This window comes from Leptonychotes weddellii, chromosome 1 (assembly GCF_054177405.1).
Source record: "Leptonychotes weddellii isolate Sample4059 chromosome 1, ASM5417740v2, whole genome shotgun sequence".
Lineage (NCBI taxonomy): Eukaryota > Metazoa > Chordata > Mammalia > Carnivora > Phocidae > Leptonychotes > Leptonychotes weddellii.
The window spans coordinates 76,854,914-76,873,038 of record NC_138369.1 but is presented as its reverse complement, the minus strand read 5'-3'; the positions used below and the strand labels follow the sequence as shown (position 1 = coordinate 76,873,038).

At 35.9% G+C, this 18,125-nt stretch overlaps 1 protein-coding gene across 4 annotated transcripts in view; it reads left to right on the top strand.

Annotated features, from left to right (window-relative positions):
* Nucleotides 1-17,925, top strand: part of ACAD11 (acyl-CoA dehydrogenase family member 11) — a 98,543-nt gene extending 80,618 nt beyond the window's left edge. For 3 of the 4 annotated variants that reach the window (XM_081826294.1, XM_081826290.1, XM_081826307.1), the window contains 3 exons: nt 13,734-13,850; nt 14,650-14,759; nt 15,650-17,925. In XM_081826294.1, coding sequence (XP_081682420.1) covers nt 13,734-13,850; nt 14,650-14,759; nt 15,650-15,764 — 342 coding nt within the window. In that variant the 3' untranslated portion in view covers nt 15,765-17,925. The remainder of the gene's footprint in view (nt 1-13,733; nt 13,851-14,649; nt 14,760-15,649) is intronic. The other variant, XM_081826301.1, reaches the window with a different exon arrangement.
* The last annotated feature ends 200 nt before the right edge of the window (nt 17,926-18,125 follow it).

Sequence of the window (18,125 nt, the reverse complement as noted above, 5' to 3'; positions counted from 1 at the left end):
GAAAAGAGAGAGTTTGACTTCTTCTTTGCCAATTTGAATACCTTTTATTTCTTTTTGTTGTCTGATTGCATGACAGATATTTTTAACACTGTACTAGAGGGAAATTTCCCACCTGCTTTTTGTAAGTTAATGTATCAAGCAGAACAAGCCTGAGCTTTTCAAAAATATGCCTCCCTTCACTGGAAACTTCTTGCATTTGGCACAAAGAAAATGATCTGGCAGAAGCAAAGGAGATGTGGAGGCATGTCATAAACAAAAATCTGAGCCAGATTTTTTTTTTTTCAGTTTGTGTGAGTAACATTCCATTTCCCTGAATTTGGAGACTCTTTCCAGCTGCCTTCTAAATTATTCCAGGCACTAAAGCAAAAAGTTCTGTATCAAAATAATGTCTTAGTAAATAAATATGGCAACTCCTTAGAGCACTCAGTTTCTGCCTACTGAATGCTCTTCAGCAAATCTAGGGTTGGTAGAGACCCAACGGAGAACACTTTCCTTTATTCAGAAGCTAAGAAATAAATGTATTTGTGATCTGTTCATGAAGTTATAATCACCTAGCTTTACAGTCATCAAAAAGATATTTACTGCTGGGGCTTGTTTGGAGTTGTTACCTTGTTTCAACTTCCAGAGTCATCTAATAGACTCAACTGTAATTTGAGCCACAAATATAATTTAAAATTTTCTAGTAACTGTACATTTAAAAAAAAGGCTTTAAATAATAATAAAAAAAATTCTAGTAGCTACATTTTTTAAAAATAAAAGAAATGATGAAATCGATTTTTATAATCTATTTTATTTAACCCAGTATATCCAAAATGTTATCATTTCAACATGAAATCAATATAAAAAGATTAAGGTATTCTTCATTCTTTTTAAAAAACTACTGATTTTTCTAAATTGGGTTTATATTTCACACTTATGAAACATCTCAATTCAGACGAGGCATATTTCAAATGCTCAGTAGCCACATGTGGTTATTAGCAGCTATCATATTGAATGTCACTGTTATAGGGAAACTGATCAAATATCCACTCTTTAAGAAAGGTACTAGAGCAAACATAACCAAGCATAAAAATGACTGTGGAAGGTTAATGTGGCTCAAATAATAGCACTGTAATTGGCTGCTGGTCAAACTTAACAAATACTGTTCTCCACTGTAAACAACAGTTCTGTGACTAGGAATGGGAACAACAACAACAACAAACCCTTTATGGCCAACCAGAAGCATCTGTCATTGTTTCCTGAGTTTCACTGCTGAATCCTGAAGTTTGGTTGCTTGTGGGATTTATGATAAGGTTTGGTCTCTATATTCTCCACTTACCTCCCCACTTCTCTTCCAAGTTCTGACCAATAGAGAAAACTCACTAAGACAATTAAGAAGCAAGTACCAATTTTTTAAATTAAAAATTTTATTTTGAAATCATTGTAGATTCACATGCAGATGTAAAAAGTAATACAGAGAGATTCCTTATACCCTTTCCTAAGTTTCTCCCAATGGTAACATCTTGCCAAACTACAGTACAACATCAGAACCAGGATATTGTCACTGATATATTCAAGATATAGAACATTTTCATTGCCACAAGGATCCCTCATCTTGTCCTTTAATGGCAACACCCCCTTCCTCATTCTCATCACCTCCTTATTAACCCGTGGCAATCTTTAATCTGTTCTTCATTTTTGAATTTTATCATCTCAAGAATTGAATCATACAATATATAAACTTTTGGGGTTGGTGTTTTGCACTCAGTGTAATTCTTTGGAGATTCATCCAGGTTATGTGTATCAGTAGTTGGTTCCTTTTTTATTAGTGGGTAGTATTCCTTGGTATGGATTATCACAGTTTAACTGTTTACCTGATGAGGGATATCTGGGTTGTTTCCTGTCTGTGGATGTTACAAATAGAGATCCTATAAATATTCACATACAGGTTTTTGTGTGAACATGTCTTTATTTCTGTGGGATTAATGCCCAAGAATGCTGGTCATATGGGAGTAGCTTGTTCAGTTTTTAAAGAAATCACCAAATTCTTTTCCAGAGTAGCTAAACTGTGTTTCATTTTCACCAGCTGTGTATGAATGATTCACTTTCTCCACATCCCCACCAGCATATGGTGTTGTCACTGTTTGGTTTTTTTGTTTTTGTTTTTTTTTTTTTTTTAAGCCATCCAATAGATTTATAGTGATATCTCATTGTGGTTTTAATTTATATTTTCCTAATGGCTAGTCATGTTGAACATCTTTTCATGTGCCTATTTGCCGTCTTATATCCTTTGGTTCACATCTTATGCCCATGTTCTACCCGAATTTTGCGTGTGTGTGTTATTTTTTAACTGTTGAGTTTGGAAAGTTCTTCATATATTCTAGATAATGTCCTTTGCCAATGTTGACTTGTAAATATTTTCTCCCTCTCTGTAGCTTATCTTTTTATCCCCTTAACAGGGTCTTTCACAGACCAAAAGTGTTTCATCCTGAGGAGCTCTAATTTGTCAGTTTTCCTTTTATGGATTGTGTTTTTAGTCTCAAGTCTGGGAACACTTTGCCTAGCCCTAGAGCCTGAAGATTTTCTCCTATAATTTTTCTCTAAAAGTTTTACATTTGAATCTGCAATCTATTTTGAGTTAATTTTTGTATATTTCTTTGCCTATGGATGTTCACATGCTCCAACACCATTTGTTGAAAAGGCTATCCTTCCTTAACTGAATTGTTTTCACACCTTTCTCAAAAATCAGTCAGGCATATTTGTGTGGGTCTGTTTCCAGGTTCTCTGATCTGTCCTTTTATCTATGTCTTCCCCTCTGCCAATACCACACAGTCTTGATTACTATAGTTATATATCAGTCTTGAAATCAGGATGACTGATTCATCTCACTTTATTCTCTTTCAAAATTATTTCAGCTATTCTAGTTCCTTTGCCTTTCCATATAAATTTTAGGATAATCTTATCTTCAAAAAAAAAATCCTCCTGGGATTTTGATAGGAATTGTGTTAAACCTATATATCAGTTTAGGAAGAACTGACATCTTTATTATGTTGTGTCATCTAATCCGTGAACACAGTATGTCTCTCCACTCATTTAGCTTTTCTTTGATTTCTGTTACTGTCTATGTGCAGCTTTCAGCATACAAATCCTATGTGTGTTTTGTTATATTTACATCTAAGTATTTTAGTTTTTGGAGTGATTATAAATGATATTGTGCATTTAATTTCAGTCTCCATGTGTTCATTACTAGTATATATAAATATATGTATAAGTATATATAATATATAACTATATGTAAATATAATTGATTTTTGTATGTTTATCTTGTATTCAGCGACCTTGCTGAACTCACTTAGTTTTGTAGATCGGGTTTTTTTGTAGACCATGATGTTATCTGTAAATAAGAGAAAGTCTTATTTCTTCTTTTCAGATACATATATATTTTGTTCCTTTTCTTGCCTCATTGCACTAGCTAAAACCTCCAGCGCTATATTGAATAAGAAAGAGGAGAGTGAATTATCCTTACTTGTTCTCAATCTTAGAGGAACATTAAATATAATGTTAGCTGTAGGTTTTTTAGATATTCTTTGTCGAGTTTCCCTCTATAATTAGTTTTCTGAGAAGTTTTATCTTTTATCATGAATGAATTGAATTTTGTCAAATAATTTTTCTGCGTTGATTTATACAACCATGTGCTTTTTCTTCTTTAGCCTTGTTAATATGGTAGAGTACATTGATTGATTTTCAAATACTGAACCAGCTTTGCATCCTTGAAATAAACCCTACTTTGTCATGGTGTGTAATTCTTTTTTATATTTTGCTGAGTTCTACTTGCTAATGTTTTGTTAAGGATTTTTGCATGTGGATTCATGAAGGATGTTTGTCAGTAGTTTTTGTTTTTGTTTTTTGTACTGTCTTTATCTGCTTTTGATATTAGGATAGTATTGTCTTTACAGAAGGATGTGGGAAGTGTTCCCATCTCTTTTACTTTTTGAGAGAGATTGTCTAGAATGGTATTAATTACTCTTTAAACATTTAGTAGAATCTCTAATGAAACTATTTAGGCCTGGAGATTTGGGGTTGGAGGGGTAGGTTTTTTTTTGTTTTTTTTTTTTAAGATTTTATTTATTCATTTGACAGAGGTAGATACAGTGAAAGTGGGAACACAAGCAGAGGGAGTGGGAGAGGGAGAAGCAGTCTTCCCACAGAGCGAGGAGCCCGATGCAGGGCTCGATCCCAGGACCCTGGGACCATGACCTGAACCAAAGGCAGACGCTTAACAATTGAGCCACCCAGGCGCCCCGGGGTAGTTTTTTAAAGATTAATTTCCTTAATAGTTACAGGGCTATTCAACTTATCTATTTTATATTGGTTGAGTTGTGGTTGTATCTTTTGAGGAAGTGGTCCATTTTATCTAAGCTGTCACATTTATTGTTTAGAGATGTTCACAATAATCTTCTGTTACTCTATTGATGTCTGCAGGGTCTTTAGTGATATATCCCCTGTTTCATTCTTGACATTAGTAATTTGTGCCTACTTTTTCCTTTGTTAGTCTTGCTAGAGGTCTGTTGCTTTTACCGATCTTTCCAAAGAATATAAAATATATTAACTATTAATTTACAAAACAATAAAATATAATTGTTATATTAGGGCTTAATATTAACAAGATATTTGTTTCATTGATTTTTCTCTTTTTTTGATTTTATTGATTTCTGCTCTTTATTATATACTCCCTTTTGCTTTCTTTGTATTTATTTCGGTTCTTGAAATGGTAGCATGGATTACTGATTTGAGACTTTTCCTCTTTTCTAATGTGTGTTTTTTAGTGCTATAAATTTCCCTCTCAGTACTGCTTTACCTGTGTCCCACAAATTGTGATATATTGTGTTTTCATGTTAATTCAGCTCAGTGTATTTTTCAATTTCCTTTGAGATTCTTCTTTGACACATGAATTATTTAAGAGGTGTGTTACTTAGTTTCCAAGTGTTTGGAGATTTTCCTGTTACTCTGTTCTTAATTTCTAGTTTGATCCCATTGTGGTTACAGAAGAAACTGTATTATTTCATTTCTTACAAATTTGTTGAGATTTGTTTTATGGCTCAGGATATGGTTTATCCTACTATATGTTTGAGGACACTTGAAAAAAATGTGTATTCTGTTGTTGGGTGGAATGTTCTATAAATGTCTATTAGATCCTGTTGCTTGATGGTGGTGTTGAATTCCTCTATATTCTTGCTGATTTTCTGTCTAGTTGTTCTATCAGTAGTTGGGAGAGGGGTATTGAAGTCTCCAGCTAGAACTGTGGATTTGTTTACTGCTCCTTTCATTTCTATCAGTTCTTGTTATACATATTCAGCAGTTCCATTGTTTGATACATACACATTTAGGATTGCTACTTCTTGATGGATTTACCCTTTTATCATTGTATAATGACCCTCTCTGTCTTTGGTAATTTTCTTTGTTCAGATGTCTGCTTCATCTGAGAGTAATATAGCTAGTCCTGCTTTCATTTGATTATGTTTGCATATTACATATTTTTTATATTACATATTTTTTTATTTATTTTGTTTTGTTTTCAACTTGCTTATAACATATTTGAAGTGAATTTCTTCTAGTTGGCACTTAGGTGTGTCATGTTTTTTAATCCACTCTATCAGTCTTTGTAATAATTCATGTTATGGCTTAAGTGTGCCATTTAATTTTTTGTTTTGTGTTCTCTGTTTTTCATTTGTTTTCTTTTTCCTGCATTCCTTTAGATTAATTTAACATTTTTAGAATTCCATTTTGATTCATCTACAGTGTTTCTGAGTGTACCTTTTTGTATAGCTCTTTTAGTGGTTGGTATAGGTATTACATTATAGAAATATATACATATTTGTATAAGTGCATATATTTTATCAGTCTACTGGTGTCCTCATTTTACCAGTTTGAGTGAAGTATAGAAACTTTACCTCCCTTAATTTAAATCCCTTTAACCTTCATTTATAATTGTCTTAAATATTTCTTCCACATAAATTTAGAATGACATCACAGTGTTACAGTTTTTGCTTTAACTGTTAAACAGTTAAATTTGCTTCAAGAAGCAAAGAAAAACCAATTGTATTTAGCTATATATTTTCATACTATGTTCATTCTTTCTTCCTGATTTCCTAAGGTTCCTTTTTTATCTTTTCTGTGTAGGGAAATTCCTTTAGCCTTTCTTTAAGAATCTACAGGTAACAAATTTTTTGTTTTTCTTTATTTGAGAACATCTTGATTTCTCCTTCATTCCTGATGTATATCTTCATTGGGTATATGATTCTGTGTTGACATTTCTTTTAGTACTTGAAATATATCATACCACTCTCTTCTTTCCCACATACACATTTCCCCTCTAGGTGAGATGTCATTCTTCTGGCTGCATTTACAGTTGTGTCATTTTTTAGAAGTTTAATTGTGATGTGTCTTGTCATGAATTTCTTCAGTTTATCCTGCTCTGCATTCACTCAGCCTCTTAAGTCTGTAGGTTTTATCTCTTGCCACATTTGGGAAGTTTTCACCACTATTTCTTTGAGTATTTTTTCAGTCTTTCCCTCTTTCTCTACTTCTTGGACTCTGATGACATGAATGTTAGATTTTTTGTTTTAGTTCACAGGTCCCTAAGATGGTATTCTTTCAAAAATATTTTTCAGTCTATTTTCTCTGTGGTTCAGATTTGACAATTTCTCTTGTCCTATCTTTCAGTTCACCGATTTGTTCCTCTGTCCCTACTATTCTGCTGTTGAGTCCATCCACTGAGCTTTTTGTTTAAATTATTACATTTTTCAGGGGTGCCTGGGTGGCTCAGTCAGTTAAGCATCTGCCTTCAGCTCAGGTCCCAGGGTCCTGGGATCCAGCCCTAGGTCTGGCTCCCTGCTCAGCAGGGGGTCTGCTTCTCCCTCTGCCCCTCCCCCCCTCCCCAGCTCACTGTCTCGTGCTCTCTAAAATAAATCTTTAAAAAAATTATTTCAGGGCGCCTGGGTGGCTCAGTCGTTGGGTGTCTGCCTTCGGCCCAGGTCATGATCCCAGAGTCCTGGGATCGAGTCCTGTGTCGGGCTCCCTGCTCGGTGGGAAGCCTGCTTCTCCCTCTCCCACTCCCCCTGCTTGTGTTCCCTCTCTCACTGTCTCTCTCTGTCAAATAAATAAATAAAAATCTTTAAAAAAAATATTTCATTTTTCAGCTATAAAATATCTATCTAATTGGTTTTTCTTTATATCTTCTACTTCTTTGCTGAGATTTCAGTTTTCTTTGATGAGGCTACCTTGCAGAGGGTTTTTATCATGAACAGATGTGTACTTTGTCAAATGCTTTTTCTGCATATATGGAAATGATCAGACAGTTTTTATCTTTTCTCATTGATGTGATGTATCACATTGATTGTTTTGCAAATATTGAATCACCCTTGCATCCTGGGAATAAATCCCACTTGATTATGGTGAATGATTTTTTAAATGTACTGTTGGGTTCTGTTTGCTATTTTGTTGAGGATTTTTGCATCTATATCCATTGGAAATATTGGCTTGTAGTTCTCTTTTTTTTGTGGTGTCTTTATCTGGTTTTGGTACCAGGATGATACTGCCCAATGGAATGAATTTGTAAGTTTTCCTTCCTCTTGTACCTTTTGGACTAGGTTGAGAAGGATGGGTATTAATTTACTATATTCAATAAAATCGGTGAGAGTGAACATCCTTGTCTTATTCTCAATCTTAGGGGAAAAGCTGTCAGTTTTTCACCATTGAGTATGATAGCTGTGGAGTTGTCATATATGGCCTTTATTATATTGAGGTATGTTCCCACTATACCCACATTGTTGAGAGTTTTTATCATGAACAGAGGTTGAATTGTGTCAAATGCTCTTTCTGCATCTATTGAGATAATCATATGATTTTTATCCTTCATTTTGTTAATATGGTATACCCATTGATTGATTTGCAGATATTGAACCATAGTGGCATCCCCAAAATAAATCCCACTTGATTGTGGTTGATGATCCTTTATTGTATTGTTGAATGTGGTGTTGAGGATTTTTGCATCTATGTTCATCAGGGATATTGGCCTGTAGTTTTGTTTTGTAGTGTCTATCTGGTTTTGGTTTCAGCATAATGCTGGTGTTGTAGGAAGAATTTGGAAGCTTTCCTTCCTCTTTCATTCTTTGGAATAGTTTGAGAATAGGTATTAACTCTTCTTTAAATGTTTGGTAGAATTGTGAAGCCATCTAGTCCTGGACTCTTGTTTGTTGAGAATTTTTTTATTACTGAATCCTTTCATTACCAGTAATCATTCTTCCTGATTCATTTTTGGAAGATTGTATGTTTCTAGGAATTTATCCATTTATAGGATGTCCATTTTGTTGGCATATAATTGTTCATAGTAGTCTCTTCTAATTCTTTTTATTTCTGTGGTGTCAACTTTTCCTTCTCTTTCCTATTTGGGTTTTCTCTGTTTTTTTTCTTGATGAGTCTGGCTAATGGTTTATCAATTTTATTTCTTCTCTGATCTTTATTATCTCCTAACTTCCACTAACTTAGGGCTTTATTTGTTCTTTTCATAGTTACTTTAGGTGTAAGATTAGATTGTTTGAGATTTTTCTTGTTTCTAGATCTATATTACTATAAATTTTCCTCTTAGAACTGCTTTTACTGCACTCCATAGACTTTGAATCATTGTGTTTTCATTTTCATTTGTCTCCATGTATTTTTTAATTTCCTCTTTGATATCTTTGTTAATTCATTGGTTGTTTAGTAGCTTGTTGTTTAGCCTCTACATGTTTGTGTTTTTTCCTTTTTTTGTTGTTGTTGTAATTGATTTCTAGTTTCATACCACTGTGCTTAGAAAAGATGCTTGATATGATTTAAATTTTCCTAAATCTATTGGGACTTATTTTGTGGCCTAATGTGATCTATCTATCCTGGAGAATGTTCCATGTGTACTTGAAAAGAATATATATTCTGTTGTTTTTGGATGGAATGTTCCCTGTGTATTGTTAGGTCCATTTAGTCTAATGTGTCATTCAAAGACACTGTTTTTTTGTTGACTTTCTGCCTCAATGATCTATCCATTGATGTAAGTGGAGTGCTAAAGTCTCCTACTATTATTGTATTATTGTCAGTTTCTCTTTTTATGTCTGTTAATATTTGCTCTTTATATTTAGGTGCTGCAATGTTGGGTGCATAGATATTTACATCTGTTCTATCCTCTTGTTCAGTTGATCCCTTTATCATTATATAATGCCCTTCATCTCTTGTTATGGTTTGTTGTTGTTTTTAAGTAGGCTCCATGCTCAATGTAGGGTTTAAACTCACAACCCTGAGAGTCACATGCTCAAAGGACTGAGCCAGCCAGATGGCCCAACAGTTTATTTTTTTTATTTTCATTTTTTTAAAGATTTTATTTATTTGAGAGAGAGAGTGCACGAGAAGGGGGAGGGGCAGAGGGAGAGAGAGAAGCACACTGCCCACTGAGCAGGAAGCCTGACCCAGGGCTCAATCCCAGGACTCTGAGATCATGACCCGAGCCGAAGGCAGACACCCAACCGACTGAGCCACCCAGGCACCCCCAGTTTTTGTTTTAAAGTCTATTTTGTCTAATTATTGCTACACAGCTTTTTTTTTTTTTTTTGACTTCGATTCACAGATAGTATCTTTTTCCATCATTTCACTTTCAGTCTGTATGTGTCTTTAGGTCTGAAGTGAGTCTCTTGTAGGCAGCATATAGATGGGTCTTCTTTTTTGTTTTGTTTTGGTTTTTTTTATCCATTCCATCACCCTATGCTGTGATTGATTAGAGCATTTAGACCATTTACATTTAAAATATTTACTGATATGTTCTTATTGCCATTTTGCTAATTGTTTTCTGGTTGTTTTTGTAGTTCTTGTCTGTTCCTTTCTTCCTCTCTTGGTCTCTTCCCTTGTGACTGGTGACTTTTAAAAGTTTTCTGTTTTGCTAGGCTGCCCCTACCCAAACCCTCAGCTAAATAGAATAGACTTTTATTGGGGGTATTTTTCAAAAATTTATGTCTGTGCTCACAGGCATTTTCAGTTTGTTAACTTTTTCAGCTCCAACTCTGGGATGTATTAGAGAAAAAGAAAACCCAGGGAACTCACTACCATGTTGTTCTTTTAGCTTAGCCAGTCTGCTTCCTTCTCTTTACCTATCAGAGCCTTCCAATGTTTGTTTTATAAATAATGCCCAGGTTTTTAGTTGTATTCAGCAAGAGGAATAGGGAAAGGTGCATCTATTTCATCTTTCTGGAAGTAGAAGTCACTGGAAGTAACAACATTATTAATCTATGTAGGCACCTATAAGCTACACTGCAGAACTCTCTGGGAAAAGCTGGATTGGGGAATGGGTCTTGGAGCTGAAGTGGAGGCTCCCTGACTCCAAATGTGGGCCTTGGAACCCACACATTCAGGCATGTGTGCGGAGCATATAAATTTAACAACTTAGATGAAATGGACCAATTTGTCAAGATTCATAAACTACCAAAACTCACTGAAGGTGAAATAGAGTATTCTACAACTATTAAAGAAGTTGAATTCATAGTTTAAAAGCTCCTGAAGTAAGAAATGACCGGGCCCAGATGGTATCACTGGTAAATGTTACTAAATAATTAAAGAAGAAATAACACCAATTCTATGCAATCTCTTCCACAAAGTAGAAATAGAGGAAATGCTTGCCAACTCATTTTATGAGGCCAGAATTGCCCTAATCCAAAACCAGATAAGAACAAACTAGACCAATATAGATGCAAAAACCTATTAGGAAATAAAATCCAGCAATATATAAAAAGAATATTATACCACAACCAAGTAAGATTTATCCCAGGAATGCAAGGCTCATTCATATTCAAAAATCAATTACTAAGAAAAGTAATTATTGTAATCTGCCATATTAGCCTGAAAAAGAAAAAGTACATGATCATGTCAGTTGATCCAGAAAAGCACTTGACAAAATTCAGTATGTATTCCTAATGAAAACTCTCAGCAAACTAGGAATGGAAAGGAATTTATTCAACCCAATGCGGAGCATCTAAAAAATTCTACAGCTAACATGCTTATGATGAAAAACTAAATGCTTTTCCCCCAAAATTAGGGACAAAGCAAGGATGTTTACTCTAACCACTCCTATTTATCATCATAGAGGAAGTCCTAGCCAATGCAGTGAGTCAAGAAAAAGAAAGTACATATAGTTGGGGGGAAAAAAGAGGTAAAACTGTCCATATTCACAGACAACATGATTGTTAGAAAATCCTTAGGAATCTACCAAACAAAACAACCTTCCCAGAAATAATAGAGCTTAGCAAAGTCATGGGATACAAGATCAACACACAAAATCAATTTTTTGTCTATATACAAGCAATGAACAATTGGAAACTGAAATTTTAAAAATGCTATTTATAATACACTTTTAAAAAGGCACAAATCTAACAAAACATGTAGTATCCAAATGCTAAAAATTTTAGAATTTATAAATCAAAGGAAACCTAAATAAATATAAATACTGTGTTTGTGGACTGTTAGACTAATAGTAAAGATGTCAGCTGTCCTCAAATTCTTCTACAAATTTAATGTAATACCAGTCTGAATCCTGGCAGGACATTTTTGTGGATATAGGCAACCTGTCCTAAAAATTATGTGGAATGCAAAGAAACTAAAATAACAAAAACAATTTGAAGAAGAAGAAAGTTGGAGGCAGATCACTACCTAATCTGAAGACTGTGTGGTTTTTTGTTTTTGTTTTTTTTTAAAGATTTTATTTATTTATTTGAGAGAGAGAGAATGAGAGAGAGCACATGAGAAGGGGGAGGGTCAGAGGGAGAAGCAGACTCCCTGCTGAGCAGGGAGCCCAATGCGGGACTCGATCCCGGGACTCCAGGATCATGACCTGAGCCGAAGGCAGTCGCTTAACCAACTGAGCCACCCAGGCGCCCTGAAGACTGTGTGGTATTAGCAAAAGGAGAGACACATAGGTCTTTGGAACAGAACAGAGTCCAGAAATAGACTCATAAAAATATGAGTCAAACAATTTTTTATATAGGTACAAAGCCAGTTCAATGGGGAAAGATTAATCTTTATAGTAAATGGTGTTGGAATAGTTGGACATTCATAGGCAAAAAAAAAAAAAAAATGAACCTTGTCCTAAACCTCACACCTCACACAAAATTTAACTCCAAATAAATCATAGATCTAAATGTAAAAGGTAAAGCTATAAAACTTTTGGGAAAAAAAAAATAGGGATAAATCTTTGTGACACTATTAGGCAAAATGTTCTTAAGACATGCACCAAAAGCATAACCCATAAGAGAAAAAGTTGACAAATTGGATATCATTAGATTTAATCACATTTGTTCTTTGAAAGTCACTATTAAGAGAATGAAAATGTTACAGACTGGGAGAAGATATTTGCAAATTGCCCGTGTGACAATTGACTTGTATCCTTAATAAAGAGCTCTCTAAACAGCAGTAAGAAAACAATCCAATTTAAAAAGTGGGGAAATGACGTGAACAGACATGTCACCAAAGAGAATATATAGATGGCAAATAAACCCATCAAGAGGTGATCAACATCATTAGTCATAGGGAAATGCAAATTTAAACTACCATGAAATAGCTCTGCATACTGTTAAAATGACTAATACATAAAAAAAAAAAAATACAGTACCAAGTGCCAATGGTTTGGAGAGCAGTTGAAACTATAACACAATACTGATGGGAATGCAAAATGGTACAGTTGGTCTGGAAAACTCACAGTTTCTTATAAGCATTTACCAGATGATCTAGTAATTCCGTTCCCCACAGCTGCTTTAAAAAATGAAAAGTATAGTCATACAAAAACTTGTATGCACATGATTACAGAAGCTCTGTTAATAATCACCAAAAACTAAAAACCACCCAGATATCCTTCAGCAGGTGAATGGATAAACAAACTGGTACATCCTTACAATGGAATATTACTCATTGATAAAAATGGACAGTTGGTACACAGAACAGCTTGGTCAGTGATACTCAAATGCATTATGCTGAAAGAAGCCAGTCTCTAAATACATACTACATGATTCCATTTATATGACATTCTGGAAAAGGCAAAAACTATAGTGATTGATAACCCATCAGTGGTTGTGAGAGTTGAGGGGTTGGGGAGGGTGTGACTAAAAAGGGGCAGCAGCTCTAAGGGGAGATGGAACTGTTCTGTATCTTGATTGTGGTTACAGCAATCTATACATGTGGCACAATTCAAAGAACTGTTCACCAAAGGTAAAGGTCATTGTTGCTAAATAATAACACAACAAAGGACTGCTGCACCTTCCCCACACTGACATTGTCCTGGGGGTCATCTCAATTGTCTGTAAGCAAGTTCACCATCAGACATTTATCCAAGTTTCAATGAGACTATGAGATTAGCATTTAGGAGGGCCAGTGAGGAATGTTAGAGCAATAAGATGGCTGCTCAGTTCAGCCATCTTGACTGTCAGACATCAAGATATCCAAAATAAATTATTTTTCTGAGCAAATAAAATGTCTTTCTAAAGTCTGGCAGTGTTAACTTTAGCATTGCACAAGTACGTGGTTGGCTGGTATATATCAAATGAATTAACTCTTCCATTAAAAAACAGAGTAAGGCTTAGGAACAGTCCTTGGCCTAGAGTGTTTCACCAAGCTACAAGGTCGTGTTAGGTGATGTGGACTCATGCCAGCTTAGCCACTCCTCCTTTTTGCTGCTCTTTGCTCCCCTGTAGGAGGTTGTGGCTCACTGGATTGCTGAAAGCCGCATTGCCATCGAGAAGATACGTTTGTTGATCCTGAAAGCCGCGCACAGCATTGACACCCTGGGCTGGGCTGGCACTAGGAAGGAGGTGAGGCCCCTTGGACCACTGTCTGCCAAGCCTTCTTCAGTTTCTTTCACCCACTGGGCATTTCAGGTTTCGTGGTGCCTTGATGGCACTCAGAATATTGAAAACAATTTCTGTGATTTTGGTTTCAAGATTATAAATACATGCCACTTGCTAGTTTTCCTTTCACTTGCCTGCTTTAGGGAATGATTTTCAGGATATAGAATATCTTCAGCATTCTCGAGATGCAGCAACAGGGAGGAGGGAAATCCAAGACTATACAGACTTGGAATTATACCCACTATGTCACTTTCTGCCATGTGGCCCTGGGCAAAGTATCTGACCTTGCTACCATGTAGTATAAATGCTTCGTAAAAGATGCCTCTCATCTCCTATCTTTTTATGTTTCTGGCTTATATGGAGTAAGATTGTAATCATTTAATTCTAAAAACCAATAAAAATTGCTAAGAGAAAACTGATTAATGAAGGCTCTTGAATTCTTTTTATGATCCCTAAGGTGATGAATGTGATTTATCAGCTGCCTTAAATCCTTTTGGAAACAAGGCAAGTCATAAATAATAAAATATGATTTGGAAGAGATATCTCTTTCCAGAATGTCTATATTGACTGAAATATGGCCATTATTAGCCTCATTACAACGGGTCTCTTTGTTGGCTTGCATCAAAGATCCTGTTTGAGTGATGAATTCATGTGGGAAAGTTCCCTGGTCTCATTTCACAAAGAAAATACAGATTATATCAAATTCTGCCACATTGTGTATTGTCTAAGAAAGGAACATTCTTTTTATATCTTGCTAATGTAGATTGCAATGATTAAAGTGGCCACCCCTCGGGCCGTCTGCAAAATTATTGACCGGGCGATCCAAGTGTGTGGAGGTGCAGGTGTTTCCCAGGATTACCCTCTGGCTAACATGTAAGTAGATGTCACTTAGTAATCATCTACATTTGACAGGCTTGGAATGGAATTAAAAATCTACAGCTGCCTTGACCCTAATTGTTTCACAAGGAAAGAAAGATACTAAAAGTACAATTCAAGGCTAAATGAGGTAATATAGGTACCCAGCACCAATAAATAGCTGCTCTTATGATTACAGTTATCATTTCGCTCAATGATGTCAACTTTTACACCGAGGGGGTCCATTGGGGTTCATGAGCTAGTGCGGAAATGGCACTGGGGGTTCACCCTGAAACCAGAATGATCATGCAGGAGCACAGATGGCAGAGGGCACCCAGAGCCAGGCTTGGGTATGTCCTTAGGACTGTTCGCCACCTCCACAGGGATGCCGCAGGCCAGTGACCATCTCCTGTCCAGATTCTGGTTGCTGGGAGTCAAGGAACACTCTGCAGTGCCCGTCACCGCACAGTACCCCTGCCACCTTCTCTCCCACACTGGAAACAGGAGTCTGGTGCCCCACCAGTTTTCCCATCAATTTTTAACCATAAGAACTAAATATCTAGTACTAAATATGTATAATATATAAGTATTACATATTTATACTTCACTCCCTGTGGCTTACCCAAGATCTCTCTTAGTTCTAGCAACTTCTAGGACCCTAAAGCAAACCAAGACTGAGATTAAGCCCATTGCACTGAGCCATTTAAGGTTCCTCTCCCCAAAGTGAGAACTTTTGGTGGCATTTCACGTGCCCTTGGACTTACTTTCCTTGATTCTCTTTGTGCTCTTATCACTGCCTTGGCAAGATTTCAAAAATGAATAGCTTTGGCTTAGAGTCAGAGTGACTGACGTTAAAGTATGTTCCTCGTTGATAACTCCTGCCATTCCTGCTCCTTTTGTTTTTCCAGGTATGCCCTAACGCGGACTCTGCGCTTAGCAGATGGGCCCGATGAAGTGCACCTCTCCGCAATCGCAGCAATGGAGCTGCGGGACCAAGCCGGAGGCGTGAGGTCCAAGGTGTAGGAGGCACCTTTACACACACTTCACGGGCTCTAGCATTTGCACCAGTTTGAGCACAGGATTAATTACTCATTTTCAGTAAACATTTGAGCATCCATTTTGATCACTGGGTTTTATAATTTCAAGGGTCACAAAGGTTTAAGTTAAATACAAAATTCTATAGCTGCCGTCATTCAGTCTATTACCTATGTGTTTAGCCTTTATTTTTAAAACATTCAACCTGTAAAGAAATAATGAAGTAAACTGGAGAGCTAAAGCATAGGCATAAAAATATTTTCACTTTTTGATTCCCAGGATCTGTTCCATTTAAATAAATATTCAAGGAGTTATTGCTCTGTAAAAAATATAGCGGGATGTCCTTTCTAACACTGGCTGTAGGGGGTGGCTTAACACTTTGTAGTACCACAGTGTTTGCACTGGAGAAAGGTGCATGACTGACTGAATCATTTTAGAATTCATATAAACCTCTTCATAATTCAACAGAAAGCATTTATACATAAAGTCTGAATGCAGTTTAAAGTTTACTAGAAAACATGGCATATTATGAGAAAACATAATTAGGAAGGTTTTTAATTATGTATAATATGTTGATGAAAACAGTGGATAGTTTAAGCTACAAGAAAGTTATTTAGTTTTGAGAAGAGATTACAATCCATCTGTTCTGAATGCCATCCCGTTAGTATCAACACCCTAAGCAAACATCCTGTGGCTCTTTAAATCAGTGCTGCCCAATATAATGGCCACTGGCCACATGTGACTCTTGAGCACTTTAACTGTACCTAGTGTAACTGAGGAACTTTTGATTGTTTAAAATTTTAATATCGATTCTTAACTCAGTTACTAGAAAACTTTTAAGTATGCTCGCAATAACTTGGGTATGTGAATTGACTTTTTCAAATGTAAATTTTATGAAATCTAAATATGGAGCAAGTATTTTGGCTGGAAATTTAGCATCCAAATTAAGAAACAAAGTAAGTGTGAAATACATAACAAATTTTGAAGACTTAGTGTGAGAAAAAGGTAAAATATCTCATTAATACTTTTTAAGTAGTGATTATATATGGAAATGATAAAATGTGGATGTAAGGCATACCTTGTTTTATTGTGCTTCACTTTTTGCACTTCTTACAAATCAAAGGTTTATGGCAACTCTGCATCAAGCAACTCAGCACCATTTTTCCAACAGCATTTGCTCACTTCATATCTCTGTGTCACATTTTGGTAATCCTTGCACTATTTCAAACTTGTTCATTATTATTATTTTGAATTGCTGCAATCTCATGATAAAACTTGAACGGATGAGGAGTCACTTCTTATGGATGAGCACAGAAAGTCGTTTCTTGAGGTAGAATCAACTCCTGGGGAAGATGCTATAAAGATTGTTGAAATGACAGAGATTTAGAATATGATATAAACTTAGTTGATAAAGCAGTGGCAGGATTTCAGAGGTTTGACTCCAATTTTGAAAGAAGTTCTGCTGTGGGTAAAATGCTATCAAATAGCATCACAGAGAAATAGTTCATGAGGAAGAGTCCATTTGTGCAGGAAACTTCCTTGTCTTATTTTTAAAAATTGCCCCAGCCAGGCCAGCCTTCGGCAACCACCACCCTGGTCAGTGAGCAGCCATCAACACCGAGGCAAGACTCTCCACCAGCAAGAAGACTGTGACTCACTGAAAGTTCAGGTGATGGTTAGCATATTTTTTTTTAGCAAAAAATATTTTTTTTAAGATTTTAGTTTTAGGGGCGCCTGGGTGGCTCAGTTGGTTAAGTGTCTGCCTTCAGCTCAGGACATGATCTCAGCGTCCTGGGACAGAACCTGGGTTCTGATTCCTGCGTGTCACATGGGCCTCCTAAACTCCTAAATTTGCCTTTGATCCTTAACCTCTCTGCATCTCATTTTTCTTTCTGTACCCTGGGATTAACTATTAAATCTAGAGGACCCTTACCTACTGAGGGTTTATTGTGACAATCACTGAAGCCATGTAGAAGCACTCAGGTATTTCTGAACCACAATATTTTTATAAGGTATCCTCATTTGAAGCAGATCAAATCTTATAACCCAAGCTATCGAACCTTATTTCTAGTTTCAAAAGTTGTGACTTAGAAGAAATCAGGATTGTTTCTGAACAATTAAAATTAAAGGTTATGTGTGGTACTTACAATTTTGTGATAATTTTTTCCTGTGCCTTTGAGGAAAACCGGCTAAATTGCTGGTTGACTTATTTCAATTCATCTATTTTTATCTATGTCTGCCATAAACACAGCCATCCCTAAGGCAAGTCACTCCATGTGGCCGATACTCACTTCTCTGCCGTACCTTTCATTTATTTAGAAACAACATTATAAAGAAAAGTAAGGGTTG